At 40.7% G+C, this 27983-nt stretch overlaps 2 protein-coding genes and 1 long non-coding RNA gene across 11 annotated transcripts in view; 2 read left to right on the top strand and 1 right to left on the bottom strand.

The window, feature by feature from the left end:
- The first annotated feature begins 5 nt into the window (after window positions 1-5).
- Window positions 6-22630, top strand: ush1c (Usher syndrome 1C). Of its 5 annotated transcripts, XM_044191900.1 has the most exons (26): window positions 6-197; window positions 2139-2206; window positions 3734-3877; window positions 4080-4218; window positions 5513-5621; window positions 5753-5777; window positions 5903-5960; window positions 6080-6268; window positions 6365-6424; window positions 6938-6994; window positions 10070-10212; window positions 11333-11398; window positions 11495-11652; window positions 12374-12423; window positions 12711-12875; window positions 13134-13250; window positions 13623-14306; window positions 14963-15016; window positions 15191-15319; window positions 16300-16365; window positions 17459-17500; window positions 18171-18224; window positions 18351-18450; window positions 19964-20073; window positions 20298-20353; window positions 21612-22630. In XM_044191900.1, the coding sequence occupies exons 1-26, from the start codon at window positions 162-164 to the stop codon at window positions 21622-21624; spliced, it is 2892 nt and encodes a 963-aa protein (XP_044047835.1). In that variant the 5' UTR covers window positions 6-161; the 3' UTR covers window positions 21625-22630. The 5 variants fall into 5 exon arrangements, with proteins under 5 accessions (XP_044047835.1, XP_044047836.1, XP_044047837.1 ...); XM_044191901.1 differs by lacking the exon at window positions 16300-16365; XM_044191902.1 differs by lacking the exons at window positions 12711-12875; window positions 13134-13250; window positions 13623-14306.
- Window positions 21929-26221, bottom strand: LOC122874275. Its single transcript, XR_006377584.1, has 2 exons — window positions 25556-26221; window positions 21929-23079 (listed from the first exon to the last, which is right to left on the bottom strand). It is a non-coding gene; the product is annotated as an uncharacterized LOC122874275 (long non-coding RNA).
- The window catches only part of abcc8 (ATP-binding cassette, sub-family C (CFTR/MRP), member 8), a 62972-nt gene continuing 58031 nt past the window's right edge, over window positions 23043-27983 (top strand). For all 5 annotated transcript variants that reach the window (XM_044191899.1, XM_044191895.1, XM_044191898.1 and 2 more), the window contains exons 1-2: window positions 23043-23216; window positions 26207-26369. In XM_044191899.1, the coding sequence (XP_044047834.1) occupies window positions 23196-23216; window positions 26207-26369 (184 nt within the window). In that variant the 5' untranslated portion in view covers window positions 23043-23195. The remainder of the gene's footprint in view (window positions 23217-26206; window positions 26370-27983) is intronic.

The following is a 27983-nucleotide window of genomic DNA, read 5'->3' as shown; positions in this document are numbered from 1 at the left end:
AAATCATTTTTATCCTTGTTAATTATTGTCTTACTATGAAAACCGGATGCTCTAATCTTACTACGACGAGCTTGACGTAGGCTACTGACCCTGGTCCAGTCCTGTCAAACTTCACCGACGCTGGGATCTCACGTTAGTCCGTTTGCGACTGTCTCTCAGCGATGGAGAGGAAAGTTGCTCGGGAATTTAGGCACAAGGTAAGATACAAACATCGTCCTCTTCGGATATTGATTAAATGGCTCTTTAAAAAAAGCTCTTTCCCTACCTGGTTGTCACTTCACTGGCTCAGGTGTCTCTTTCAGTGGGATGTTACGCAGACAAAGGCCTGACAGACAGCCTCACGAAAAAGAAACAACAGTTAAAATCATTCAAGAACTATTTTCAAAAGGATACTTTTGTAAGAGCGAAAATCATGTAAATAAGTCAAACATGATTTAGAAAATGTAAGGTAGTAGAAAATATAAGTTATCACTAGTGTATCAGTAACTATAAAGCCCATAGGAGAAATAATAGACAAAACTATTAGAGTTGCTAATATTTTAATTGGGTTTCATTCAACTGAAATAACAGCTTTCCTTGGATTGTCTAGGGTGAAATGAATTTTATAAGGTTTTGGTCTTACAGCTCCCACAACTGTTCTGTTAGATGGTAATTATAGGCAGACCTCTTGTGAGTAAATGAGCATAGTTTGGGCTACAGTGGATCTTTCTATTTTCCTTTAAAGTAGCGCGGTGTATTCTGTATTTATCCCATGGCTGGTGCCTGTTCTGGCTCAGGTGAACATCATCATAAGGTCCAGGATAAAATGAATGTTATTTGAATCCATGGTATGTGGTTCCATGAATTAAGCACAAATTATACTATGTTGTTGTGGTTGGTGTTGGCACATTACAGCTTGAAAAGGTAACTATGAGTAAAAGATAACAGATGAACGATGAACATGATATGTTCAGGGCGTTTTCAGTCCCAGAGCATGTAGGGATCATCACACAGCCATCTGTGCTGCACGCAGGCTCTTCACAAAGGGCAACTTAGCATTATATAATGTAGACCTGTTCGGAGATGAGCAGCTGAGCGGAAGAGATGGGACAATTTACGGGTTTAATTAGAGGCTGAGGGGCCAACACGGCACAATCAGGCTTTGTTTCTTTTTTGGACATTATTATAGTCAGTGTATATCTGTTTGGTTGAGAGTGTGTGTAGTTTTACTGTGCATTTGCAGAAGAATTGCATCATTCTGTTCAATTTAAAAGTGCCTATTAAAAGGTGTTTTGTTCTCTGGAGGTTCGTTTTATGTACTGCAATCCATGTACATTGTCATAGGACAAAATTATATAGGGATATATTCCGTGAAAACAATCTTAAATTTTATAATGGGTATCTGACTGACCAGTCACCTTAATGGTTTTATGGTGCCAAAGTCTGCATGTAGTTCAGGCTGCAGGAGTGGCTGACTGTGTCTCACTGCCCTGAGCAAGAGAAATTTACGACAGTCATAAACACCATGTCACAAACACACCCTCACAGCAGGGTACATGTAGTGTAGTCACACATTCTTGATAACTATAGTGAGGCATAGGTGATCAGGAGTGTCTGACTGTCCATGTGTACATGTGTTTTTGCTCACTATAAGAGAGTCCTCCTGTGAGTATGTGTGTGTGTGTGAATGCTGGGTGTGAATGTTCACCTCTGTTTGTGTCTAAGATGTAAGATGACACCGCTGACCTTCCCACTGCAGCCTCTCCTCAGCTGTCCTGCTATTATTCCAACCCAGTAGTTTGATGGCTAGGGAAGGGCAGTCCGTTACACCTGCTTTAGTCCAAGGAGTCTCATCATCCTCAAGGCTTAGTTTTAACTCAACAGCCTTGTTTAGGACAGATTTAGTCAGAAGAAAAGAGTGAAATGTGTTATATCAGTGATTGGCCGAAGCGTTTTCTCAAAACCATCCTGCTGCAGCTGAGCTGCCATCAGGTTTGTATGACTCCTACACGCACACACAGACACACACAGGTGGCTCACCCCCCTGTGGTGTTGACAGGACCACAGGAGAAAGGTACAATGTGCACCTGTGGGCTGACATTTCCTCTGATTCAGCAGTGAGAAGCAGGGTGGCACCAGATGTTTGTTCTTTCTTGCAGGTGGAGTTGCTGATTGAAAATGAAGCAGAGAAGGATTACCTGTTTGATGTCCTCCGCATGTATCACCAGTGAGTTTCAATTCAATATGCTTTATTGGCCTGAGTGTAACAAAGACAATAACATCTGTCACTGCTCAGTGTGGTTTTAGTGTGAGTGTCTGCGAGCAAGTTGCATTTTCTTTTTTGTTTTGTCTCTGTCATGCACACACCTGTATATTCGCACCCCTATATTCCTATATAAATAAAATGTTGATGGTTATTGAATACGCTGTGTCCTTAAACACTTTGAACCAGAACTGATAAAAAGTGTTATTAGTGAAGCCCATGTGTTTCTTCAACATGTGGCATTTAGTAATGTTTCTGCATATACAAATATAAAAAAGACAGTATAATCTAAAATAAAAGGCTATATTTGTTCTCATTTGCCTCACGTGCTGTTGTAATTCCTTATTTTTCTATGTTGTCTACTGGTGAAATGATGCCACATAATGCCTTTTTAACTTACTACTAACTCCTCACCAATTTATAACATTTTTATGTTTAGTTTTCAAAAGCTCTTAATCTTGTCACATTCATTTCTGATGCACACGGACCTCCAGTTTAAAACTGTGTGCTCCATCAGGGTTTCTGGTAACAGCCTGGTCTCAGAGGGCGGGGGAGGGGGTGGACTGGTGTACAGGTCTAGGTTTCAATTCATCTTTGTACAGAGGCAGAGCTCTGTGGCACATTTGGTTAGGCCTCTGATCAGTTTCCACTGTGCTCCGACAAGCCTGGCCAGTTATCCACAAAAGCTCTTTTTATGTTCATCCTCCAAACAGGGCTGAAATGGCACCTATTAATAATTTAAAGAGGAGGCCAGGTGGACAGATTTTATACAGTAGCTTTTACTTTGCTGCTTTAGTTGCTGTTCTAGTGGCCTTTTGTCTTCCTTTGAATTGTGAAAGAAAAATTATAGATTGGATTGTTTTTTTCCATCAGCATTTAGATATTATAGTTATATACTTTTACTGTTGTTTAAAATAGAAATGGACGATAAAAAGGGAACTCCACCGATTTTACACATCAGGTGGTGGGGAGTACTGCTGCATATGTGAAAAAAGTTGTATAAAGCCTTAAAGGGGCTCCAGAGGGAGCTGTGATAAGGCTGATAAATTGCCTCAAGTGATGTCACTTGAGTCAGTGTTCGGGTGGGGCTGAAGACTACAAGTTTCAAAATGAAAAACATTTGGGGTGTGAAGTTAGAAAGAAATTAGTTTACCAGACCTCTGTAGCCCGCTCTTTATCTCTGCTTGAGGCTAGCAGCTCGAGGAAACATTAGCTGCTGTTCTGTTTTAATGTAGCTGATGTCATTTAGAAATGTACATCATATTGGCATTTATTTATACCAAAATCTCTTCATTTCCTCATTCCTTAACTTCAGTACATATTTTATTTCTACTACAAATCCCGTTTCTTGTACCAAAAAGTAACTCATAGTTACTCATGATGTAGTCAGTCACTTGGTCTTGAAGGGGACCTTATATTATATTGTATCTTTCCAGAATAATGTACAAAACTTAAACTTGAAAACATAGTTATCTCCCTCTCCTCTCACAGGTCGATGGATTTGCCAGTGCTGGTGGGGGACCTGAAACTGGTCATCAACGAACCAAAGCGCTTGCCCCTGTTTGACGCCATCAGACCTCTCATCCCACTCAAACACCAGGTGGAGTACGACCTGCTCACCCCCAAGAGGTCACGGTGAGTACAGCTCAGGACTCATGTCCTGGCTCTGGTGTATATCTGATCTGTATCACGTATGTGCCTACGTAATAAAAACAACCTACAAAGAAGATTTAACTATACCATAATATCCCTGAGCATCTGCATGCTTGTCAGGATTGTCTTTGTTATCTTACTGAAACCATCACTCTTTATGTATTCCTCTCTCCTGATTGTGCAGGAAGCTGAAAGAGGTGCGTTTGGATCGGACACATCGTGATGGACTGGGTCTGAGTGTCCGTGGAGGGCTGGAGTTTGGCTCTGGTCTCTACATATCACAGATTGTCAAAGACGGTCAGGCCGGGAATGTCGGTCTTCAGGTATGTACGCATGAGTTAACCGTGATGTTTTCCACTTTTTTCATTTCATATATCTAAACTATTGAGTTTTAATTGAAGTAACAAAGAGCTATGTAGAGTACTTATTTTGTAGTCATTATAGTAGTATTAGTATTAATTTTAAAAGTACTAGTTTTAATAAAGGATACCAATACTCCTTGCAATCAGTTACATCAGTATACATGTGTGTACATACTGTTAGTATACTGTATTTGATTAGTGTATTTTGTATAGAATATTTTACTTAATCAATATATTCATTAATATGAAAGACTATGCAGATTGTTGTGTCTGTAGAATCAGGTAAATTGTAATGATTGTCTGTGGCCATGTGTCTTAGGTGTTTGTTTAGGTGTCAGTCATAATACCAGAATCCACTAGGTGGGGTAAAGCACTATGGCTTTAAACTCCCACAGGGCTTGCATGTCTGTCACCGATGATCCAGTTTCACCCAGATGGACATTAGATAAAAAGAATAACTGCTGTCATTAAAAAAGAAAAAGTTTAGTAGATTGGTGCTTTAATGCAGATGAGACAGAATGGTTGCTTTACCTCTGTGAGTCATTGTGTATTATGACAGAATTGCAATACGCTTTGTAACGGCTAATTATGGAAATGTTAGGGAAAAAATTATTACTTTTACTAAACTATTCTACATTTAAATTAATATTGTAGTACTCTATGTAGTAGTATGCATTGTTCCCTGCTAAAAGTCAGGTTGAATAGGTTAACTTAAAATGTAGCCCCCGTCCCTGGTTAGGCTTTTAAATCGAGGTTAAAACAGTCAAAGTTGGTAAAACAGAATCAGGATAAAAACAACAGGACAGATAAAACCGACCATACATGTGTATATGCATGTACATGACAGTGTAAACATTGACATAAAGGTGTGATATTGGGTGTGTGTGTGTGTGTGTGTGTGTGTGTGTGTGTGTATGACTTTAAGTATGAATACAGTATGTAAGCATACATTTGACAAGTAAATCCAACAATCCAGTCAGAAGTTGTTCAGTGTTCACATCTTTGTTGTTGAGCTTACTCAACTGTTTGACTGTTTGATTGCAAGTCACTTTAGCTGAGAGCATCAGCTACGTAAATGGCTTAAACATCAAAATGTAAATAGATCACATAGATCAATAGATTATGTTGGTGGCTGGTACATTCAACAGACGGCCTTGTAAATTGTTGGACTAGCAGTAACATCATCTGTGATCTGTTTTGATATATTGAAAGTGAAGGTATCATCCCTAATATCCCATCCTGTGTTGATTTATAGGTTGGTGATGAGATTGTGCGCATCAATGGATACTCCATCTCCTCCTGCATCCACGAGGAGGTCATCAGTCTCATCAAGACGAAGAAGATTGTGTCGCTCAAAGTCAGGCGTACGTCACAAACACAAACTCAAGTTCCATCAACAGCAGCATGATTGATGTGGATGAAACTGGATATTGTTTAACATCGATGGCATCATTCATTTGATTTGTTTTGTTTGTTTGTTTTTCCATTTGTGCAGATGTGGGGATGATCCCAGTGAAAAGGTAAGTAATAATATGGTAATATAGATTTTATTTGCTTATTTAGTGTTGCTATATGGAATATCTGCTGTTTGAATAGTGAAATGGGGAGTGCTGTGCTGAGATGACTTTGCATTTAATTTTTCCAGCTCATCAGATGAACCCCTCAAGTGGCAGTTTGTTGACCAGTTTGTGTCTGAGTCAGGGGTAAGAGACAGATTTTGTTTTTTCTTCATGGCGTTTTTCAATTTCAAAAGTTGTTATCACATCAGCAGAAAGCTTATGGACTTTTCTTTATTTTATTCTTTCTTTCTGTACTGTCCCAGGAGAAAAAAAGCAGCATTGCAGGCTTGGCGTCCATTGGAGGCAAAGAAATCAAGGAGAAGAAGGTTTTCCTCAGCCTCGTGGGTACCAAGGGTATGGGCATCAGCATCTCCAGTGGTCCAACCCAGAAACCTGGTATCTACATCAGTAACGTCAAGCCAGGCTCCCTTTCCGCAGAAGTTGGACTTGAGGTGATTGCTCAAAATGACCAGGACACCTCTGTGAAATCCTGAGACTTGTATACCTGCCTGCTGTGACCTGCATCTATGTCTTATCCCAAAATGTAGGTTGGAGACCAGATTGTGGAGGTGAACGGGGTGGAATTCATCAATGCAGACCACAAAGAGGTGAATTTTGCTAAATTGAATTATTTGTCCACTTGCAACAATGGCAGCTGGAGTCCAAAGTTTATCAATTAATTTTTATTAATACATAGATTTTGTACATTTTGTCCTTTTATCCGAAGCACAGCACCATGAGGGCATCTGTTTTAACTGTGCTTGTGATGCCAGTACAAATAAAACCCCTCATCACTGGCAGTGTGTGTTCTTTGCTTAACTCACTGAGCTGCAGAACCACAACCAAATTTGTGCTTAACCAGCCAAAATTGTTTTACAATAGAAAAAATTCTTCATGGACTGCTGGTTATTTGCCAAAGTGGCTGATGGAGAAAACAAAGCCTGCAGTCTTTACCAGGAGTCTGTGAAAAATTCACACCCTGATAAATACACATAACACATACCTCACACAGGCCATGTCTTTCTAAGAGACTGTTAATGTATTACCCTTAATTTCATTAATTAAATATATCTTAAAAATGAAGGCCATTATTTGAAGTTTTTGTGTTGTTATATTCCCAGGCTGTGAGAGTCCTGAAGAGCAGCAGGAGTCTGACTATTACTGTTCTGACTGGAGCTGTAAGTACACTCTAACTGCATTATGTTTTTTTCTCATATAACTCTAGTATTGTTGAATTCACTCGAAGAACTGAGTTTAAGATGCATATGATTACATCTGCATATGAGACACTCAACCCTTTAAAATGAATAATCCTACATCAAGTGACACGTGTCTCGCTGTTTTTTTTTTCTTACATGTAGAGTATTTAAAGTTTTTTGGGATATTAAAGATGTCTGTAACCAGTCATCATCCACATCCATATCCACAAAATGGTGGATATAAAATGGCTAAAATTGTTGCGTATATTGTAATTGGGATTATAGTGTTGGGATTCAGGTAGGGCAGGTTATTAGCAGAAATATCAAAGATATTTATAAATATTAAAACAGTTATTAATATAAATCAAAATTATTAATATGGATTAATAATTACGGGGCACCACCAAATGTGAAGAACAGTCTCAAAGGTGGCTGTCCACCTAAAAATGTTGATATTTAAGGTACTATCTTACATTAAAAAGGGGGACAGTGAAGAGTGAGATCTGAGCACTGACACAACACAATAGGCAGGGGTGCGAGGAAGACAACTTGATTGCGTGAGTGGCTGACCCGTGAATCTCAAACCAAGGAACAGACGTAAAAAGGGAGGACAGGCTCTATTTGTCCTCAAGAAAACGTGCAGCTTAGCTGACTAAGCTACCACATTATCTGGGCCGATATGAGATATGTGTAAGCGTGTAAATGTACGTGCAAAGGTGTTAGTGGAGAGGAAAGAGAGAGGAAAGCACACAGAGTAAGGCACGAGGAATCTCAAATGCCGTGGCAAAGCATAATAGTTCCCTTTATCACACAGTAATCCGGCAGCAGACTTTCGTCCGACGGCCGTGTTAGTGGACCTTAGTCTGATAAAGCACAGTTATTAGCTTCCACAGTGGCTAAAGCTAACACAATTAAATGGCCCAACGGCGTGGTACCAATAAAAAATAGAACATGCTAAACACAAAGAAAAACACACAACAATTTGGACGCAGTGGTCCGTCACTTTCCAAAATAAGTAAACACAATTCACAACGATGAAACAGATGAAATAATACACAGTTATAAAATCTATCTCTGCCCAGACACAAGCCTCTTACTTGAAATCGCTCTTGGCTAGCGATTGATGCGTCAGTTTGTTTCGGAGTTGTCCGGCAGGGTCTCTCTCAGGCTCGGACGCTGATGCAGCCAGGTCGAAACCGTTCCTCTCGGGCAGCAAAGGGAAACCACGGCTGATGACGGTAGGGAGAGGTGCTCAGCAGCGATCTTGCTCTCCGTGAAGGGAACAGTCAGTCCGTGTCTCCTCCTTCTGCAGTTACGGGATTGTTATGGGGAGTAAACGATTAGGATCCAAAAGTTTTCAGCAAACACAAAAAGTCTGTTTCTCGTACAGCGAGTTAAGACTCTTTCTAAGGAAATGAAAGTTCACATGAAAAGCGTCTTGTGGTCACAGGAGTTACCGTGGAGAAAGATGCGATGCGCCTCCTGTCATAAACAGAGTTTACTGTGGAACAACAATGGGCAGTGTGGGGCGCCAGGCTTTATAGAGTTGGTGTCATTATAGCCGTGGGCTGGGATTTCATGCGCCGTGTTGTGCGTCCCGTCCAACAGGAATCCAGTGTTTGGATTCAACTGAGATCTCGCGTTGGCTTCAAGCGAGATTTCATCTCAGTATTACATCTAGGTGTGAAATAATGGCTGTGTCGGCTTGGCGCCTTTCTACTGTCTATTCTTTGTTTCTCAGTCAAGTTTCTTAGTGAAGGCTTTGGCCTTTCCAGGTAGTCCTGTCTTTTGTCCCTCACACGTGGTGAGGCTAGGCGAGGCCCAAGAATAGAATAATATGTAGATAAGGAAAAAAATATAGGATAAAATCTGCATAATTACGTTTGAAACCACTTATGAGAACATTTATTTCAGTCAGAAAGTAAAACAGTTAAGGATAATCTGTTGTCCCCTTTTCCTGCACCACACAGATTAATGTGCCTTTTTTTTTTTTTTTTTTTTTTTTTTTGTGGAGACATCACATTACCTGGCCTGTGCCTCAGTCTGGCTGCCTACAGGAGCAACATTAATCATCAGTCAAGTCACTCGGCAGGTTGTTTGCCTCGGGACTCAGTGACGACTGTGTAACTGAGACAAGCAGTCCTGTCTTATTAACTGTTTTCCTTGGTGCCTGTCTGATGCAATTATTTGTGTTAGTGTGTGTGTGTGTGTGTGTGTGTGTGTGTGTGTGTGTGTCTTAATTTTGACATGTGCAGTACATCCACCATTATAGGTTATTGAAATTCAAGGCTCTGCTCCAAAATGAGATAGCCACTGTTTATATATGACAAATTGATCAGTGATATCAAAACAAAACTGGTAAACTGTAATAAATATTTATCAGACACCTTGTGCCTGTCTTGCCTCCCATATAGATATAAAGTAATTATTCTACATAAACAGTAAATATTTGGGAACTATGCAGTTCAGTATTTCTAGTATTCTGTATTTCATAAATTTTTGCAGTGTTATAGTCAAGACCACCTAAACTGAGACCAAGACAAGATCAAGGCAGGGCAAGACCGAGTCAAGACCAAGACTAAGCAAAAACGTAACTAGGAACAACTATTTGTCACCAACTCGTCCCCTCAATTTCACACAAAGTGAACACTGCAATGGCCAGTGTTACATCCCTCAATATATGTTAACTAAATTAGGTAGCTTGCGCACCTAGCTACGTGGCAAATAGTTGGCAAGCAACTGAAACTAACGACCTGCGTTTATTTGTCAAAATATATATATATATATATATATATATATATATATATATATATATATATATATATATATATATATATATATATATATATATATATATATATATATATATATATATATATATATATATATATATTCAGAGAGAGATGTTAATGTGACAAAAACACATCTCCTCTCTCTCCCTGGTCCGGGGAGGCTGGTTTTGGCTTTCCTGCCAGCCTCCAGAGCCAAAAAGGACTCCTGCTGTACACCATGTCTTTCCCTGATTATCGTCTCTGGCTGTTGTCACTCTCTCAGGGCAGCGAGCTGTTTATGACAGATGAGGAGCGTCTGGCAGTGGAGGCCCGCAGGGAGCTGGACAGGCAGGAGCTGATGCACCAGAAGAGGGTGGCACTGGAGACCAACAAAATCATTAAAGAGCAGCAGGAGAAGGAGAGGCAGTGAGTGAACAGCACAAAACGTAAACTCTCTTCTTCTTTAAAACAACCCTGTCTTTGTTGTTTGGAAGAAGAATGACAGTTGTCTTGTTGTGTCTGTACACAAAACAGATGTTTTAATGTCTGTGTTGTGATGTATGTAAGGTATGTAGTCTTTTAAACTAATTCAATTCAAAAAGATATTGTTGCACAACCCTCAAATCAGAGCATATTACACAATACAAAGATAAACCCCTATTTGTGTCAATGACCATTAACCGTTTTCTTTCATTTTTGATTAGTTAGGCAATCACTTCATGCACACAGGGTTTAACCCAATTTGAAATTACGTTGATTTGATGATAGATATAGAATTTCTATTTAAAACTAATAACCGACTGCAGTGGATATCTCTGGTTATCACACACTCACACACATACAGTAAATGTGTTTGAGTGCAGCTCTGCAAGTTAAGTAGCTTCACCTCTAGTTGCCTAAGGAATTACTGCATCCTCACCCTGAAATTGAGATCTCTTAACTGAAAATAACTCTATAAAAAGGCTTTACTGACTAGGAGCAAATGTTTGTTCTAGGAAATCGGGGGACATTTTGATACAGCTCAAGACAAAAGGTGCCCAGTAGCTTTTTTATCCACTTTAAGCTGGAAGGCTCAGTCTTTCTGATTATTTAGAGAGCACCACTGTCTTTGCAGATCTCACTAGATTTGCCCTTAATTTGAAGTGAACTAACAACTGGGTCCAATAATCTGCTTGGGGAATACCAACATGTGGTCAATATCAGACTGAAAGTCATCACCCAATAGCAAAGGTGTTGACTGACATTACTTTGATGTTTTCCAGAAATCCCTCTGCATCCAGCCTCCAACATCACCTGTCAGTCAGTGCCAAATTCTCTATTTACAATAGCCTGGTTCTTTCCTTTTCCTTTGTGGATCAAACCTCTCCCATCACTCCGAATTCAAATACCTCAAATGCATTCAGGGCACTGCATGGCCTGCTTACACCACAGCACAACAGAGAAACAGAGTACTCTACAAGTTTGAACAGCATACATCTACATATATCAGGGACAAAGAAAATAAACAAGAGAGCTTTATTTTGTATCTTTATCATGTGTTTAATAGGAGACAGATGGAGATCTCTCAGAAAACTACAGAGGAAGAGGAGCGCTATAAGAAGGAGATGGAGAAGTATACAACTCATTTTGTCCATAAAGTTACAATTCAATATTGTTTGACATGTATAAAATATCCTACATCGCTCACGTGTTTTGTCGTCCTCTGTAGGATTGAGGCTGTGGAGAAGAAGCACAACAGAGAGTGGCAGGAGGACTGGGGAACCAAAGACAGGCCCAAGAGCCCTAAGAGCCCTCGCACTCAAAAGAGCCGATCACCTGCCCCACCTGAGATAAAAACCACCCCGACTACAAAGGCCAAAAGTTCTCGTATGTACACCTGAAAGAATTTCTGTCCTGAAATGCATGAATCCTCTATTTACTTCTGAACCTACATATTTACTTTTCTTCTGAAACCATAGAGTCGTTAGAGGTAACTCTTGCCTGTATTTCACCTTATTTCCCCTCCTCTCTGCATGCTCTCTGTCTCTCTCTCTGTCACTTCTGTGTGCTGTGCTGCTTTTCACTGCCTCTCCTCTAAGCTGATGAATCCGGCTCCTTCACAGAGGAAGACAAGGAGGAAGAGCAGGACAGACAAGTGAGTCTGGAGCCTCAGCTGTCATTGTTGTCAGCTGTTGTAGGAGGACGTTCTTGCAAACCAGAATACACACAGACAAGTGTTAGATTCCCTTTGACAACCAAAATGTAACTATTGTAGAGTGCGTTTTCAGTATCATTTGAATTAGTTGCCTTTTTTTTTTTGCAAAATACTGCGGAAAATTAATGATACACAACCAAAATCCAGCTGTCTTTTTTGTATCAGTAAAACTCAGTTTTTGCCTTTTTAAATGTAGTTGTTATTCAGTGTACCTGAATTAAGCAGGCATAATCTTTTTCTTTCATTTTTCTGTTCGAGTGCTGTGTTTTGGCTCTTTAGTATTTTGTTTTTTTAAAATAGATTCACTGCTTGGATTTTGCTGAGACTGTGCTTTAACCTTGGATCTAATTTAACAAACTTGTGAGAGTGACCTGTGTACATCTCCATCCTCAGCATTTGGCTGGTTTTATCGATATGAGGGGAAACTGCCGTCTCTCCGCAAGGTACTGTCAGCTGCCTGAGTTCAGTGTGGTGTAAGAGTGGCTGAAAAATTGGGATAACTCCTTTTTGGTTTTTAACCTGTTCTTATGTCATTGTGACATGGTGGTGGCTACATATTCAAGATCAGAACTTTTGTCTTTTAGAATTATTTACAAAATTGAAGTTGTTTTATTACCAGCCATAAACAGTGTGGTGTCACTAGCTATTTATGCATATCATGCTGTGTGGTTTGGAGTGGCAAATTTGTCTGTCCCTTGCGTTTTCTATTGACTAACTGATGACACCTCAGAAAGGAGAAAAGAAGAAGAAAAAGAAGAAAGTGTCCAACACAGACACACTGCAGGAGCAGAGAAAAAACAAGAAGGAGATGGAGTTTGAGCTGAAACTCGCCAAGGAGAAAGAAGAGATGTATGAACGAGAGAAGCAACTGAAGATCAATCGGCTGGTTCAGGAGGTACGAAAAGAGCTCTTAACCAAAGTGAATTGTGGCATGGACCTGTTCTTAAATCCTGAACACAGTGACAATGTGGATTAAACCATTTGACATTTATGATGTACTTTATGTCAACATTAACTTGGCTTTCAGCGTGTCAAATTGTGGTTTTAATTAAATGCAACCATGTTGTATGCTCAAGCTGAGTATGTAAATGTGTGTGTATAGGGCTAATTTCTATTGTCTGATGCTGCATGCATGGCCTTGGCTCTGTGCCAGGTTTCAGAGACGGAGAGAGAAGACCTAGAGGAGTCTGAGAAGGTGCAACACTGGGTGGAGCGTCTTTGTCAGACTCGGTTGGAGCAGATCTCTTGTGTGGAGAACGAATCCCCAGAGGTACAGAGTGAAACCTCCTCTGTCGAAAACCTCTCTGCACTCAGAGCTCTTCAACAATGTTTTGTCGTTCCATATAACATTATACTGTATGTTATAAGCCAATTCTTTACTTGCATAGCATTGATGATGATAGCATTGAGGCAACTCCTTCCCGCCATGTTTAGTCAGTGACTGTCTCTGTATGTCTGTCAGCATATTTACATTTAAAACAGCATGTTAGTGAGTGAAATGACGTGGGGAAGTTCAGTAGTGCTCAGAAGTTGTGGATTTAGAATTTATGGGGGTGCGTTCGCCTTTGAATTGTTAAATAGGTCAACAGGAGAATTGACACAAGGTGAAACAAGTCATTTTTCATATCATTGTGACTTTAAGCTCTCCCCGCCACGCTCTCCTGCCTCTGAGCCCAAGGTGAAGCGTTTCCGTGGCGGTCTCCACCTGGCCACCACCGATCTGGACGACATTAACCTGGATGATGTGGATCAGAGCCTGAGGGGCCCTCTGAAGAGACTGGCCCCCACCCAGCCCAGCACTAGCCAGCCTCCCCCTCCCTTGCCTCTCCCTCCACCCTCGCCCAAGCTAAACCCTACACTATCCAGCTACTCCCCTCCTTCCTCTCGAGCATCCCCACAGCGGCGGCCTCCTTCTCCACCCAGCGCTAGAAAACCTGCCCCGTCTACCTTGACCAACAAGGGGCGCAGGCCTCACCCACAGCCTCACCCTCCCCAACCCCAACCCCCTCGTCCACCTTCCTCCCACTATCCTCCTCTGTCTCAGTCGTCGTGGCCTCCATCCTCCCCTCAGCCGGCTCCGCGGCCTCCTCCGCCGCCACCCCCTCCTCCACCACCTCCTCCGCCTCCCCCTCCGCCCCCACCCCCACAACACTCTGAAGAACGAGTAGGAACCCTCAGTGGGTTCCGCCAGCATTATCATCATCACCTCCAACACCCTCCCAGCCCTCCAGAGCGCAGGAGCGAGTGGGAGTCAGGCGGCTATCTCCCAAGAGGAGGGATTTACTCATCTAACACCAGTGAAATGTCCTACCCCTCTAGTCCAAAGGTTAGAGATTCTCATGCGTGAGAGGTGATGTGTTGGATTTTGCTTTTCCTTTTTGTATTCTTGCCTTGTTGACTGGCTCCTCTTTTTTTTTCATCTACGAAGAAACGTTGCTTCAGCAGTTAAAATAAATATGTTCAGGGCTCAGGGAGTTAATGCTTTTTCAAGGCTGCAGGACTCAATTCTCTTTAATGCATAGGTTTATGTGCATGTTCTGTTTTATGTATTGGGATGTTTTATGCATGAAGAGAGAGCGATACACCGTATTAGACATGACTGATTTGGGCAGTCATTGATTTACAATTTTCTTCTAGCTGGGGGAAATGCATTCAGAGATGCAGTTAGTTGTTATTGAGATTTGCCTGTAGCTATGTGGATTGTTATACCGAGTGGAGTGTTGCATGGTGTGTAGTGGTGATGAAAGAAGCATGTTATAGCTATAGAAGCTGATTTTTCCCAAAAAAATGTGTGTGCTTGCATTTGTTTGGACATTTGCACTTTGTCCAGTGGGCTATACATTTAATGCCTTTGAAGTCTCAACCATGCTGTGATATTTGAGAAAAATGGAATGAGTCTGGGTGTATGTCGCACTGATATTCCTGCAGTGCTCTGTATGTGCCAGGGGGCTGAAAGATTCATTTTATTTTACTGTGGCTCAGGTAATGAGAAATACCTCCCATGCCAGTCGTATTTCCAGCTCAAGCTCTCCATTGGTAAGTCTTTTTCTGTAAAAATCTGATGTCAAGTTTTGCAAACTCCTCCTTCTTTAGACAAAATGATGAGCTTTATAAATTTGTACAATCCTACCAAATGAAATGAATGAAAATTCTGTTTAAATACAAACCTATACTCAGCTGTTGCATGGAAACATGGTCTTTCCCCAATAGCAACTAGCTCCTAGTCCCCCCAATCAGAGGCGTCAGATGGCCCCTGTCATGTCTAAACCTGTCATGCTGCCCCAGTCCCAGACCCACCGCCCAGATCCACACAGACCTGCAGTCCGTTCTGATGGCCTGGTATGAAACACACAACACTGCAATCATCTCCTCCCTGCACAAAACTTCAGCTTAATAGGATCATAAAGCATTCAGACATCTGACACAGTGTGCCATCGTCTGTTTGAGGGATAAATCTCTGCCTCTTCCTGGTGAGTGTCCTAGACTCTCCAGCTGTTTCGCAGAAAGCCAATCTGTGGTTATTAGTTCATGCGGGAGCCATTTCTCCTTCCTTTCAAATAGCTCTAATGAAACTGGGCAGTTTATTTTTCAAACTGCATTTACTTTGGAGGAACCCTTTGTAATAACCATCTGCTTCACGTTAAAGGGACAGTTCACCCCAAAATCAAAAATACATATTTTTCCTCTTACTTGTAGTGCTGTTTATCCATCTAGACTGTTTTGGATTTGTTGTGAGCAGTTTCATGTTGGACCAATTTTTTTCTACCGATAGTTCCTACATGAAACTGCTCACAACTAGATATGTGGATAATCTTGAGTAACCTGGTCATGATTTCTGGAAAGAGATATTGCTGTTGAGTTTTTCAAATGTTATAGCACTACAGGTAAGAGGAAACATATGTATTTTTTATTTTGGGGTGAACTGTTCCTTTAAGACACACATTCATACCTGAGAGCACAACAGTACAATCACTTCTACCACCAGTTACTGAGCACCTCCGCAGCTGGAGGTGAAATGTCTTGGTGAGGGGCACCTTGACTGCAGTAGCTGAAGGAGGGGACGCCATAAATAATTCACTTTCCCCTGACATGTTTTATCCCAATCGTCAGAGTAGTCAACATTGCTGCAGAACACAACTATACGATTGATGTTTTGAAATACAGTTTTATATGTTGTATTTCACAAGTTGAACTCAAAACATAAGTCCATTCAGCAGCAATTTTCTTTGAGATATATATATATATAAATTCAAGCATAGAAGTGAGGTATTTAGATTTTATATGTTCGCTTAAAGCTGTTACCTGGTCTTGTGTTTCAGCCTCCGGAAATGCTGAAACGAATGGTGCCTTTCAACTCGTCTTTTAAATCAAACAGCAAACGACAAGTAATCCATACCTATGACCACCTCTCTTAAGTTATTATTTCTCCTGAGTGCTTTTTCTCCTGTTCTTTCTGCCTTTTTGTCTCCATGTTCACACATCAGGTTTCCTCATGGATGACTGGTGCCTCAGTGATGGCTCTTCCTTTATTCCTCACTCTATTGCGTGCATTACTGCCTTTAGGTCCAGTTGTGTAGCTTATGCATGACTGCGCTTTTATTGATTTGGAGCACAGTATAGAACTGTGGACATACAGTGTGGGAATGCATGCCACAGTGTTGTGGTCTTAGTGCTGTTATTGTTTTTTTATCTTTACTGGCAAAAAATGGTTTGTAATTCAAGGGCTGTCCTATAAAGCCTCATCGAATACTCCAAGTGGTTGTAATCTGTCTCTCTACATGGGTTGGCGCAGTGTGCATTACTAAAAGAAAGGAAGCTGGTTGTTTTAACTTTTCATGTACCTTCACTTTGCTTGGAGACAGAGAACATAAGTCTCATTAGATGTACTGTACTTATTATTCCAAATACCACATTGATTGTTTGGGCTGATTTCAACTGCTGTCTCCAGCCACAACAAATAAAAGCATATATTACAAATTAGTTCATTTTTTAAAATCTCCAATGCTGAGTTTCTGCACAACAACAGGAAGTGAACAGTTAGATAAATGTGTGTTTATTTTGCAGGGACAAACTGGCTCTATGAGTCATCATAGCTGGATAAATGTGATGTCCTTTCTCTGAGAGCTTTGTTCTGTTTCCTTCCCCTAGAATTAAATAGCTGTCGTCTTTGGTAGGAATGATTTCAAATGATTTTCTGTGTGTGTGTGCGTTCTGATAATTATTCTTGTCATTATTGAATTAAAGCATGAGGCTTTAAAAGCCACCATGCTTTTTATATGAATGACTCTTCAGCGTGGTATTAAAACAAAGAACCGGTTGTCAAAGGAAATCTGACCAGCACTTTATGCAGTGACTTGTTACACAGCTGACATTCACAGAGATCTCTTAGAGATTCTTTAGTTTCTTGGTGTCCTGTTTGTTAACTCCCTCTTGACATATTGATCAGTTTTAATGAACTGTGTGTTGAATCTCTTTCAGGAATTTCAGAAATACGAGGAAGAGTTTGATCCCAACTCCATGGTATTGTATGCCTGATCTTGTTAGCATGACACCAATGCAGAAAATCCAACAGATATTTGGCAATTTAAAATCAAAGTGCTCAAAACCCCAGCTCAAAACCTTGTGTGTCTGCTACTACATGATCAGTTAACCACTATAGCTAATGTTTCTGAAGGTTAAAAAATTATTCCCATGGCAGCCATTGTGAATTATGTTACATCAAAGATGCCTTAAAACTAGCATTACTACAACAATTACGAGTTGTAAGAATTACACAATAATTACACAATAACTGCATTAACTGCCCAGGTTCTGAAGGGAAGTTAGCTAGACTTGCTAGTTTGTTAACAGCAAAATAAGCTAACTTCTCGTAGCTAGCTAGTGGAACAAATATAGTAAATCAGGCTAATTTAAATGGCTTCTGTGTGAATAAGATAGATTTCCAGTTTGTTTCCCTAAAGAACATGAATAACTTTCCTGAGCAGCAATCCTCTCTTCATAAGGTATACCATCCATGGTTAATGACCCCCAAAGGTTATATGATAAGTCTCTTGTGTTTTTGCTGAGCATGGCCATGCACATATACACAGAGAGTAGGAAGCCATTCTTTATGTTGGCATCTCTATTTATTGTTTTACTACCTACTATGCAACAGCAGTGTTGTTTTCAGCTTTTTCCCTCTTGTTAATAGTTCTCCTCGGACCAGATAGCTGGGCGAGATGTGAGACTGCTGAGAATCAAAAAGGTACTGACTGCATCTTCTGCCTTAACTTCAGATAACTCCGCTTATTGATGAGAGGAATCTCACTTTTAAAGTAAGATATTCTAAAACATGACTGATGGTGTTGATGTGTTGTTTATTGTTCTAAAGTTTGGACAGCTTGACATTGTTCTGGAGGGAGGGGCAGACTCTCCTTTGGGAAAGTTGGTGGTGTCTTCTGTGTATGAAGGTGGCGCTGCCGATAAGCACGGTCAGTTGATTTTTATTCTCAGATTTTTTTTTAATGACAGGTTAACTTTAAATCCATAAACACTGCAAACATGCCCTATCAAATTCAAGTGAAAACTTATTAGATAGGAGCATTCTTTTGCTTGGAATAAGCAAATTTGGCTGCTGATCAAGTGATTTTCACTTGATAATATTTCTTAAAATATGTCCGGATGTCCAGCCACCAGAAGTTTTAAAATAAGATCAAAAAGGGTCTTCTTGTTTAGTGTGGTTAATTTAATTGCAAGCCAATTAATATTCAATACTAGGAGATTAAAATACTTAAAATACAATTAGTGTCATTCTTGTTTCTTGATAACAAAACACTAAAAAAACCTAAATACTATCTGGCACAACTGGACACTAAGCACTGTTGTTATCAATGGAATATGACTTGTCCCAAGTCCAAGTTGAGAATATACCGTCATGCACGCCAAAAGACTAAAAGTTGAAATAAGATGTTTTTGTCTTCAGAGCTTAAAAAAAGTGTTAAAGCATACTGGATGATCTGTAACAGACATGTCCCTTGTAGCTAGCTAAATATAACCCCAAAGAAGATACAATTTCTAATTAAGACAAGGCAAGTGACATTTACTTGAATTAGGTCCAACAGCCTTGCATAGTCAGCACTAGTTGATAAAATGCATGCTCAAAACCAGTCAGACTAGATTTTAGAAAAATAAATAGAAACAAGTGAAGCAATAACGTTAACGTTAGCTAAAGATAATAAATCAACCTTACTTTTTTAGATTTTAGGTTAAACTGCCTTGTTGCTTCGATGCTGCACTTTTTTAACGTTCGAAAAACAGAGTTCACAAGAGTTCATGAGTCAACTTCAATTCCATTCATTCTAAGCATAAGGAACATATTAAACTGGAGCAGGGTTTAGATTATTTCTGTTTATTTATCCATATTAATTTTAAAACAAACTCATATCATTGATTTGATTTTTTTAATTCATTCTTTTAACAAATTATGCTTTTAAAAAGTGATGGGGACAAAATCATCTATTTCAAAAAGTGGTGTGGAGTCCTCATTGTAAATGACACCTATGTGTATTTGACTGCAATAGTTTTAGTCAGGTGTGCCTAATAAACATTAAGTGTAGACTTCATTAGACAATGCCCCTATTCAGCCACTTAAGCAGACAACATATTTGCTCTGCAAATACATTTAATATTCAAAACATTTAGTCCTACTGCATCTGTGGAGACAAAAAGCCTTGTGAATGTAAATCATCATGTGTGTGGTGTGCAGAATGTGCCTATATTTGTACTGGATTATTACAGTCATTACTGTCTCCATGGTGAAATATAGGGAGGGACTTATTTCCCCACTACAACACTGCTTTCAGCATGGACAGCATGTTTATGGTTTACTTGCTTACTTGAGTCAATGTAGGGATTCAAGTGTTTGAGTTCCCCTTGTGTAGACTATATTCATCTCTGCTGCTCGTTCTGGCACATACTCTGTGTGAATGATGTGTGTGTTTGTAGGTGGCATTGTACCCGGGGATGAACTTATGGCTGTGAATGGGAAGATCCTGATTGATGCCACATTGACTGAAGGACAAAACTCTCTGGCTCGAGCCTGGAATAGCGGAGGGGTAGGACTCTGATTAGAGGAAAATGAAAACTTTTTAAAGGATAGATATTATTTACCCTGGTAGCTGTAATCTTTTTTTGGTTGTAGTTAAACCCCATTAACCCTGATTGATTGATTGTTTGTGCTGCTTGTTGTTGTCACACTCTGACTTGCAGTCAGAATTCACATGTTCTATATTGATTCAATCAAGCGCAAAATGAAAGTAACTGAGCTTTTTACCTTTAGGACTGGATCGATGTTGTGATTGCCGTTTCCCCTCCGAAAGAATATGAAGATGAAGTGTAAGCATTCCTGATAAGGATTTATTCTCTAGTCCAAATGAGCATAAAAATGCTTTGCATCGTATGTAGTATTATTCAACATCTGAAGCATTTTTGTGATAATTCAGGCCAAGGTATGTGACAATGTGGCTTGGGTGTCTGTGTGTGTGTGCACGTGTATGCAGCCCTAAGTCAGCATCAGTCAGTCCCACTGTGAACAGAAAGGTGTTTGAAGGCAACAGTGCAAGTGCAACACTGTACAGACATGGCTACCTACTCCAACACTAGCCCTCCCTCTCCTCCTACCTCACCCTCGTCTTGGTAATCGACTTAGTCTTCAAACCCTCCTCCTCGTCACTGCACATCTCAGAGGGGAGGTTTGGTGTGGCATTTGTTTTTGTTTGGCCCCATTTTTTTTTTTCTTGAGCACATGTGACAGTCTCCCTGTCAATCAGAAGAAAGCAAACAAGCGCAGTATTTTCGTATTTCCATCCCCTCACCTTTGTCAGATTTGTGTATTACTGTTACAGCTCGGCTGTTTTCACGAAAAGCTAGCGTGACAGTGAATGTATACGAGCTTATACAGTATGCAGTTTTCCTTTTCTTTCTATTTTCAAAATGCCTCAAGGCGGTGTTTCTTTATTGCTGAAGCATGTGCTCTACAATGATACAGCCATGCTATTTGAGTGAAGACATTTACAACCAATGTGATCAGGGATGCATCCCACCATATATCTGCCAAATCCCGACCCAGTGAGCCATAAATATATAATATAAATATACATGTGTAGCCTCTGTGGTATTGTCCGGCGTCGTCAGGTCATGGACGCTCATAAAAGCAGCATAGGACTTCTGCCAGCCTTCAGCAGTTGTTCTGATTGATGTTGTTCCACGGGACTGTTACATGTTCTCACATACATAAACACTAAGTGACCCTGGGTGATACTGTAGCGAGGATTTCTCCTCTGCTACAGTAAATACTATGTTCCCAGGGTTTGATCAGGGTTCTTTTTGAGGTTGACGTGATTAAAGTTTAAAAAGAAAGTGGGATTTGCGGTTTCAAATCCTCAGTCAAAAAAAGAAAGGACAGTTTAAGCCCTGATTATCTTGTGTTTCTAAAACTCACCTGCATGTTTGTTGGTCTGCTGTGTTTAATGTGCAGTGAATGAAGCAAGCACAGTATAAAAATGTTTTCCTAATCGATACCTTTCTTAGCAGTCCAGTTAATAAAGTACAGTAAAGTACACCAGTTAATTAATTCTTTTTCTTCCTCCTGCAGAACGTTCTTCTAGTCTCATCAACAGCCTGCCAAGAAAACCAGACTGATTTAAAAAGAAGCTTTTCATTGTTCCTTCAGAATTTACCTTCTTCTTAATCACAATAAAATAATTCTGTTTCCTCTTAATCTCCACAAAACAAAACAAAAAACAAGCCGAAGATGGTCTTTTGTTTTTACGTAGCATTACTATAGGCTCTCTGAGAATTAAGCCTTGTGTCATTGTGTCAAGATATTGACACCATGCAGTCAATAAGCACTCTCACTATCTTGGTTTGTTTTAGGAGGATCCAGTCAATATTCATGTATCTCCAGTGATCTTCTTAACCTCTGTCAAGCCTGGACATGGTTGACTAACAGATCTTTCCCTTCAGACATGTCTCATCTGTCAGTATAACAATAAAGGGTGTTAAAACAGCCAAACTTTAATCAATAGCAGCTCTAATCTGCATTTTCTAATTCCAATAAAGGACTGCTCACACTAACAGAATGTTGTGCAAATTTTGCAGATTTCCTGCTTCCTCTGCTTTGCTTTTTTCAACATTACATCACCAGGCTGGTGATGCAGCACACTATCAGCACAACGTATCATTTTCAGAAGAAATAAAAAAGATTAGCTTCAGATTTGTGTGCTTTTTATAGGTGCTTATTTACTCTGGTATCAGTTTGGCAGCCAGTCCCTGCCATCTTACCATGTAGAAATGACTTCATGTCCACAACTGACACAATGTAAAACTTCTTTACACTTTGTTTTAAAGGTGGATAAACAATATTCCCTTTGGGGCTTGAGGTAAGCAAAGTCGCTCTGCTGCATCAGGTCCTTGGTTGTGGTTTTCTTCACCTTCTCTGCTGTTTTCACCAGTTCTGCATAGATTTACTTCAAGCATTGGAAGCCATACTGTTTTATAATTAAATGTCCACAGGGGGCAATAGTGCTCCTTCTTGAATATCAAGCTACACAATGAACGAGAGATCCCCTGCTGTGTTCAAAATTCTGCTTTTAATAAACATGAATGTCATTAGATAGGCCTAGATCCGATTATTAATCAGTACAAGAGTTAATTGTGGTAAATGTACATTTTAGATCATCTTAAATAAAAAAATAATAATTAAAAAACAGAAAAGCCGAGCAATCCATCATGTAATGTTACATGTGTGTTGCTTTGATGGGTTATATAACCGCTCTGTGCAGTAATCCACTCGGTTCATGATGACATACGTGCTGCGAGTTTCAGCGCCGGATCGACATTGTGTGTTTGGTTGAACGCCCCCCTGCTTCTGTAACCCCCCCCGTTCGACGGTTCATGACAGAGACCAAAGGTGGCCTTGGAGGGAAGATCTGCCCTCTTTTTCCTCCTCCTCCTCGGTACCCGGGTTCAGCACCGTGGACAGCTCCCAGCCTCCTCCCTTAAACCGCCGCCTGCGGTTGGATGGTCAAACACAAGTGGGACAGCAAGAAGTCGGCTGCACTCTGAACACATGAGAGACTGCAATTTAGGAGACTTTTCCCTTTGTCCTTTTTTTAACATCCAACCGTGTTATCCAAGAGTTTTTTTTTTGGAGTCAGGGAAACGCCGCTGAAACACAATGATCTCACGGTATAAACAGGTAAGTGCTGCTGGTTGTGTCACCTGGTCACTCACACTGACCGATAATCACTTTGAATAGTAGGCTGCACCGCTCTGATAGCTTTTCACACAGCTTTGCATTGACATCATGAGGTATTTCCCAATTACACATACATAACACATATATAGCCTATATAAATGTCCACTGGGGACATAAATGTCTTCATTTGCATACATAATTTCACAGACCAGAGTTGGATGCAGATTAAAGTCTGTCTAATGATGTTGCGAGTCATGTTAGTTCACAGTTAGCCTTGGGATCCCTGTGTGGACTGTAATGGGATCATACATCATTTCTAGTGGTGAATTATGGGAGAGTGTGAAATATTGGTTGTGCGGGTTTCGCTGTTACACTGTGGTAACAAATTCCCACAGCCAGATGGAGAATATTTTTTTTTTTATAAAAGATGAGTTGGAGCACAAGTACCTTCCCCCACCCAACCCTTTCATTATTTGAACAGGAGAGAGAGAGAGAGACCTACAAGATAGATTCACATAGATCAATGCATGAGTCATCATTCACCTCTTACCCTCATTTGACTCCCACACACAAAAACATCACAGTACTAAAGCCACACACACACACACATAAACAGTGTGCCAAGCCTGTTATATTTAGTTGGCATCTGTCTGTATCTGTGATTCTATGACAAAGAGGTTATGTCACCACATAACAATGGCAGATTCTCTATTTGGGGCTGTTCTGATATTCAATGATTTTAGGAATGCACTGGTCTCCATCTTTGCTGTAAGCCCCTCCAGCTATACTAACCTAAACCTCAGTTCCTATTGTTCAAATGTTCTTTTTTCTTTCTGAAGGTCTCTCTGAGTGCTGCTCTTCCACTCATACTCTTTTTTTCTACACACTGCTTCAACTGTCCCCAGGCAACCCAGAGATGGACAGGGCTAATCTCTGATGTAGGGCACTGCAGAACTATAACCCAGCCAGTTAAACCCCTGCTGCAAAAAGGGAAATACAGAAACAGTGCAGGATAAAATGTTATCTTTAGTGGCAGTATATTCCAGTATGAAATCCATTCTCATTTAGTTGGTGAGACATCTGGTTAGTCTGCGCTATACTGTGCCATTTTTATTAACAGGTTCCAGTTGTTTGTGGGAATATCAGTCTCCGTGGCTTAACTTATTCAAAACCCCATGTTTACTGTCAACTGGTGTGAGTATAGTTTTCCAAATAAGGAGATAATTAATGCGAGACAGGAAGTGAGAGGATGTGGCTGCAGTTGCTGTGGACTCTTCATCTTGGGTGTTGAACTGGAATTGTTTCATTTTCAGCTATGCCTGGTGTCTCTTTTCTATACATTTCATTGTTTTCTGAATGCCTTTTGACCTTATATGAATGTCAGAACTGCATATTTTCCCTACAGCAGCCTCTTAAAATACCTTTATTTTTTCAAATTCTCCTATACGACTAAAAGAGAAATCTGGACACAGCTATGTGCTTGAAGTGAAAAATGCAGTAGACTCACTATACTTAACACCATTATATTTGACATTATATGTCAATTATATATATGTCAATTATATGTGACATTATATGTCTCAGAGCTGTTTTTAATGGATCTTTGAAAGAACAACATCTAATGCACAATGCAAACCTGCAGTAAAGCAGACATTTCAATTATTAAATGGAAACATTCTGAAGTATTTTTTCAAGTCTGGGTCTCACCTTAATTAATGGTGTTGCAAGCACAGGACCACACTTTGATAACAACTTAAGAACTACATTATCTTTTACTGTATTCTTGTGTTACTTGATGTCCGTAAAACAGCAGATGTAAACTGCGCATTACATTTAGGCTTATCTCCTTGCTGTTATTATGTGAAGGTCACCATGGCATGGATTGCATTAAACTTAAATCATTTTAACCATTAAGAAAAGACCACGAGTCTGTCCCTGTTGATACATGGATTACCAAAATCTGCTCCCATGTGGCTCTTTGCTGATCCCTCTGAACGAGTCTGCTGCAGCGGGATCTCTCCCCTGCAAGACCGGACGCACAATGCCTCCGTCCCAGGAATTCATTAATATATGTCTATTTTTTTATGTGTGCAGCCTAGTTATTCAGTCACCACTGTGCTCTTTCTTGTTTAGCGCTTCTTGTAGATATAATGTGAAGCAAAGTAATAAATGACTGAGGGGTAGAGTTATGTAATTCCTGCAAACGTGTTGTCGGGATTTAGATTAGAGCGCTTGCTCATGCTTCACACGTTTGCACTGCTCATTCAGGAGCTGTACCCCCTTCCCTTTCCTTTCTCTCCTCTCTCTCTCTCGCCTCATCATTCTCTGTTTCCTCCTACCTTAAGTGGCTTTTGGAGCTCAGTCCTCCAGCTCGCCTGCATACACTGCCCCCTCTGCTCACGTCTTCCAAGGTCGATTTTGAGCTCTCGCTTGCAAACAGACAGGAATAGCAGCTGCACTGCAGAATGCCACCGCTGCTGCCCCGGCTGTATGTGCGTGTTTGTGTTTGTGTGTGTGTGTGTGTGCGTGTGCATGTGTGACAGCGACGTGAGCATGCCTGAATGCATTCCAGTGGAGCTGTGCAGCGCCGTGCTTCAGTTTTGGAGGATGTCTGAGGACTACGGGCAAACGGGATACAGATGTTTCTCACCAGCATGGCCGGGAAAGCTGCTTAGACTGCCGGAGAGGAGAGGGAGCTGCTCCTGCTGCTGCTGCGTTGGACTGTGACTGTCTCTGACCCCTCTCTCCCTCCTTCCCTTTCTCCCTCTGTCTCCTCTCTTTCATTGGATCCGATATCTGGGAGCTGGATTCGAGAGGGAGCAGGAAGGAGGTCACTTTGGGAATTACCGGGACCTACTGAAGACGCCATCAGTGTTCCCTTTGAAAAGACGGCATGCTCTGAGAGCATCTATTTAAAATCTCTTTGTCCTCTGTCTCTGGTCCCCCTCCACTCCCCTCCCCCTCCTCTTCCTCCGGCCGGTTCCCTGCAGAGTCCCGGTTCCACCATGTCCTTGGCGTTCTGTGGGAACGAGAATAACTCGGTGGCCTACAATGTGGACGGGGGGGTCCTGAACAACGGCTGTTTCCTGGATGCGCTCAATGTGGTGCCACATGTCTTCCTCCTCTTCATCACCTTTCCCATCCTATTCATCGGTGAGTGTTTCCCTCAGAGGTTAGATCCTCTGCCTCCTCACACCACACACACCCAGCACACACACACACACACACACACACACTCACACACTTATTATGCTAAGGTGTCAGCACAACTCCAGGAGGACCTGAAATAAGATTGATGGCTTCAGCATGTTCTCTGTCTGCTCTTCTCAGTTTTCCCTCTCTCAGCTTGTTTGTATGTGATTAATGAACTACCGCATGGCATATTCTATCAAGCAAGTATTTATTTGTATATAGACTAATAAAAGCATATCTTGTAAATGTTTTATTTCCATTATAGTACATATATACTTAAATACATTTAACCTTTATTTTATTATTGAGATTGTTTGACTGTGCATTTCATTCCCTGAGTTAAAACACCCTCTCTGTAGGTGTTGGCTCTCCCATCAACAGTAGAGATATGCACCTCCTGGGTATAGCAGGACATAACGACATATTTCTTGAGCTGTAAGCAAATGTGACTCTTCTGATGAAATGTAGTGTACAGGGGCAAACAGATGCCGTCATGCTGGCATTAGGTTACACCTCCTTTGTTATTTTCGTGGCTGCTGGCCATTGTAGTGTTATCATCAGGGTGTAACTGCTGCTACAGTCACACATGCTTTGGCCTCATCATCTGCCCTCTCATGTCAGTGTGTATGCATACCATGTGTATGTGTCCATTTGAAAGTCAAGTAGGACAACACTTTGTGACTCCATACAACTGGCTTGACAGTGGCTCTGTGATGCCGTTGTTCACTAAACATGCAACCTGTTATATTAAACACACAGAGACATTGTCTTCCTCAGTAACACATTACACTCCCAATTCATTCCATTGTGTTTGTCTTTGAACTCACACCTATTCATGCATACATGCTCATTCATGCTTAGATTACAACTCTTTTTACCCATGCTAGCGGCATGGCTCTGTGGATGGAGATGTTGGTCTGTTTGTCAGTCGTTCGGGTCCAGACTGAAATATCTCAACAGCTATTAGATGGATTGTCATGAAATGTGGTACAGACATTCATGGTCCCCAGAGCATGAATCCTACTGGTGATCCCCCCCAGTGCCTCTAGCACCACCGTGAGGTTGACATTTTTAGTTCTGAGTGAAATGTCTCAACAACTATTAGATGAAAGTTGGTACTTACGGACATTCATGTTCCCCTGAGGATGAATTGTATTAACTTTGGTGATCCCTCAACTTTTTATCTAGCACCATCATCTGGTCAAAATGTCAATTTGCATATATTTGCAATACTTTGGTTTATGACCAAATACCTGCAAAACTAATGACATCCCCATCGGCCTCAGCTGTACTTTGAGTTTATTGTTATTTAGCAAATGTTAGCATGCTAACACACTGTACTAAGATGATGAACATGGTAAATGTCAGCATGTTAGCAGTGTCTTTGTGAGCATATTAGCATGCTGACGTGTACAGTCTCACTGAGCATGGCTGTAGACTATTAGTCTTGTTTTGTTTCATTCACAAGGTGAGATGTTTCTAGAAACCCTATTGAGGTTGCCTCTATTCATTTTTTTGTTTCTCATTTTTAATAACATTTTCCTTCTTTAATTTGTGCAAACAAATACAAATAAA

The sequence above is a fragment of the Siniperca chuatsi genome, linkage group LG4 (genome assembly GCF_020085105.1).
Source record: "Siniperca chuatsi isolate FFG_IHB_CAS linkage group LG4, ASM2008510v1, whole genome shotgun sequence".
Classification (NCBI taxonomy): domain Eukaryota; kingdom Metazoa; phylum Chordata; class Actinopteri; order Centrarchiformes; family Sinipercidae; genus Siniperca; species Siniperca chuatsi.
This window is presented reverse-complemented; position numbering and strand designations above follow the sequence as displayed.